This window comes from Kryptolebias marmoratus, linkage group LG12 (assembly GCF_001649575.2).
Source record: "Kryptolebias marmoratus isolate JLee-2015 linkage group LG12, ASM164957v2, whole genome shotgun sequence".
Lineage (NCBI taxonomy): Eukaryota > Metazoa > Chordata > Actinopteri > Cyprinodontiformes > Rivulidae > Kryptolebias > Kryptolebias marmoratus.
Genome location: NC_051441.1, coordinates 24,578,167 through 24,581,252, shown reverse-complemented (window position 1 = coordinate 24,581,252; position 3,086 = coordinate 24,578,167). Strand labels below are relative to the sequence as shown.

General features: G+C 33.7%; 1 protein-coding gene across 2 annotated transcripts in view; it reads left to right on the top strand.

Annotated features, from left to right (window-relative positions):
- scaf1 (SR-related CTD-associated factor 1) overlaps positions 1-3,086 on the top strand; it is a 28,315-nt gene that overhangs the window by 17,041 nt on the left and 8,188 nt on the right. For both annotated transcript variants that reach the window (XM_017439334.2, XM_017439333.2), the window contains one exon: positions 458-763. In XM_017439334.2, the coding sequence (XP_017294823.1) occupies positions 458-763 (306 nt within the window). The remainder of the gene's footprint in view (positions 1-457; positions 764-3,086) is intronic.

The following is a 3,086-nucleotide window of genomic DNA, read 5'->3' as shown; positions in this document are numbered from 1 at the left end:
AGTTTGCAGAAAATTCCCTGCTCAAAAGTTCTTGTCTCTTGCACTGATTTCTTCTTTTAACATTGTGAAGCTCTACTTAGAACCTTCTTAAGATCCAATAGTGCAAAATGCAAATTCTTGCAATTTTTTGACTGGTCTTAAGATTTTGTTAGGCTATGAGCCTAACAAGGCTATGATTTTCCGTAAGGAAATGGATTGGTTGCACTGTTCAGTAGCTTATAAAATAATTTTTAAAAATCAATAGTTAAAAATCAATGTAAATAAATTGTGTTAAATTTATTATCGTGACTTTAGGGTTGATGATGTCACTGTATGGCGCTATAGTTTTTTATTACTACTTTTTTCTAATTTTATCTGTTTTGTTCTCCAAAAAGCTTTAAGTATCTTTAGGTGAGAAAACAAAAACGGGCTCATGTGTCTAAAGTTCCTCTTTATTAGTATGGTTTCTCTCATGCAGATACTCTCACAGGCCAATCAGAGCCAGTCTCAGCTGCATGCTCCTCCTTCCTCGGCCTCCTCATCTTCACAGATCCCTCCACCTCCTGTTTTGCCTCCACCGCCTGGTCTAAGCCCTGCCCAGTTCATCCTCCACAGCTCTCTCCCATTAGTTGGCTGCACCAAAACTCCACCTTCTCACCTACACTCTTCCATGGGCGGTGGGTGTGCACAGACTCCGCCCCCCATCATGCCTGTGGGGCTGTCAGGGGTGACGGGCAGCTCTGGTGAAGCCTTGATGGATAACGAGAGGAAAGACCCAGATAAGGTATGAAAAAATACCTGCTGTGGTGACATATGACAACTCTCCATTGCTCATAAATAATATGCTGCTGCTTTAAAATTACGTAATACAGATCATACTGTCATATAAGTACTGCTTAATGCTCAATATACATTAAATGTCAACTAAATCCACTTAAAATTATCTGAACTAAATTAATGTGTTTTTTTCTGTTACAAAATATTACTAATTACTTTCAAAGTGAACAGTGCCTTAAGTTAGAGCTTAGTTACATATCTGTACAGTTTAATTTATAGCCACTGGCTTGAGTCATGATTAGATATTTTAAAAAATATACAGTACTAATTTGGCAGTTTGATAAACTAAGGCTGCACAATCAAAGTAGTTCTTTCTGGTGAATAGTTGTAATATTAGAGGGCTATTTCAGATTTTCGGAAGTGGGGTTCTGTGTGAAAGTTATATCATCTTACTGGTTGTAGATGGCTCTTTCAGTAACCTTACTTTGGAGTGTGAAGAGTTTATCTCTGACTGGATTGGTGAGCTAACAGCTAGCTTGGTCGCAGCTAAGATCAAAGTTCATTTCTGCTGTCTTAAAATGGCTCTAATAATAAAAATTCCATAGCATTTCATGCAAAGCCTATTTTATAAACCTTTATATTGCTGTTGATTTCTCATTATATGGATATTTACGTTTACATACAAGTTCAAATAGCAGTAGCTAGCTGAAGCACTTCCGGTACAACCTGGAGGCAGTTCTTTTAGGAATATTAAAATATTTCTGTCAGAGTAACCAGAGTTAATGATTACAATGAGTTTGCTGATTCTGCATACTTCAACTATAAGTAAAGAGCATGCACAAAAACAGCAAAAATACATCATCAGTGAAGTTCCAATACCCCGATTCACCATGGCAACTGTAGGAAAAAGAGCTAGTGGTATACTATGTACTTACCAAGTCCACTTAAAAGTACAAACTTGAAAACTTTAATTTGTGTAGACAGTTTTTAAAAATTTAGTTTTTCCACATTTATCTTAAGAGTCAAAAAATATAGGAATTAATCCTATAATCAAGCTTCTTAGTCAAAATGTGGATTTGTAAAATAATCAGTTTTCACTGCAGATGAATGTCTGTAAAATCAGATTCTCTTACTGACTTTATAATAATCATTTTGTTTACAGAAATTACTTAAAACAAAATTTAAAAGGGAAAATATGATTTATTTTATAAACTTGGACTCTTGCAACAACAAAGGTTCCTGTAGATTAATAAAATTTAGAATTCTAACTTTTAAATTTTAGATAGTTTCTGTTCATAAATGATTTTATAAGTGAATGAGTTTTCTTCTGGGGCGACAAGTTTGATATAAACAGTTTTTATTGAAATTATATTTTTAATTTATAATCCACTTACTCTGAGGTTTACTACGCTCAAGATTAACTACTTCTGATGTTCCCTAAACTGGAGTTTACTGAAACTGACTAAATTAATCCCAAGGTTCATTTACCCAGGGTTTCCCAAAATTCATGGTTTACTTACTCAGTTTTCACTAGACTCCAGGGTAATTTATTGAGTTTTCACTGAACTCATGTAATTTACTGAGCATTTACCCTACACTCAGGATTAACTTACTAGGAGTTTCCATAGTAAGTTTTTACTAAACCTGCTTTTTAAAACACCACAGATGCCCTTTTTATTTTTCGAGGTTTGTGAAAAAGATCAGAAGGTTATAAACAAAATTATGGAATCTTAAAAGTGATTTAGCTTTTATTTTCATTCGGATTTTATTTGTAGAAATACATCTGTCCAGTAACTCAAAGAGTAATATTATGCATATAACTACTGTTCTCTGAAGAAGAGGAATGAGGTACAACACATGAAGTATAGAGTATTACTCCCCCACATCCTGGCTGAAGATACCTCTAATCACACCTTTAGGTAAGTGATGTCATGACTACAAGAAACAGGCTCCACCATCATTTCTCAGTGCAAATTTCTTCGAACAGAGAAGAAATTTCTTCACCATGTCCAGCTGTGCAGTGGGGTAGCCATGTTTTGTACTTCGTTGCCCCCCTTCATTATATATATATATATATATATATATATATATATATATATATATATATATATATATATAACAGTAATTATATGCATAACATTATGTTTCCTTTCAGTTGATTCACTTGGTACAACACATGAAGTATGGAACATATACAGGTGCTGGTCATAAAATTAGAATATCATGAAAAAGTAGATTGATTTCAGTAATTCCATTTAAAAAGTGAAACTTGTATATTATATTCATACATTACATACAAACTCATATATTTCAAATGTTTATTTCGTTTA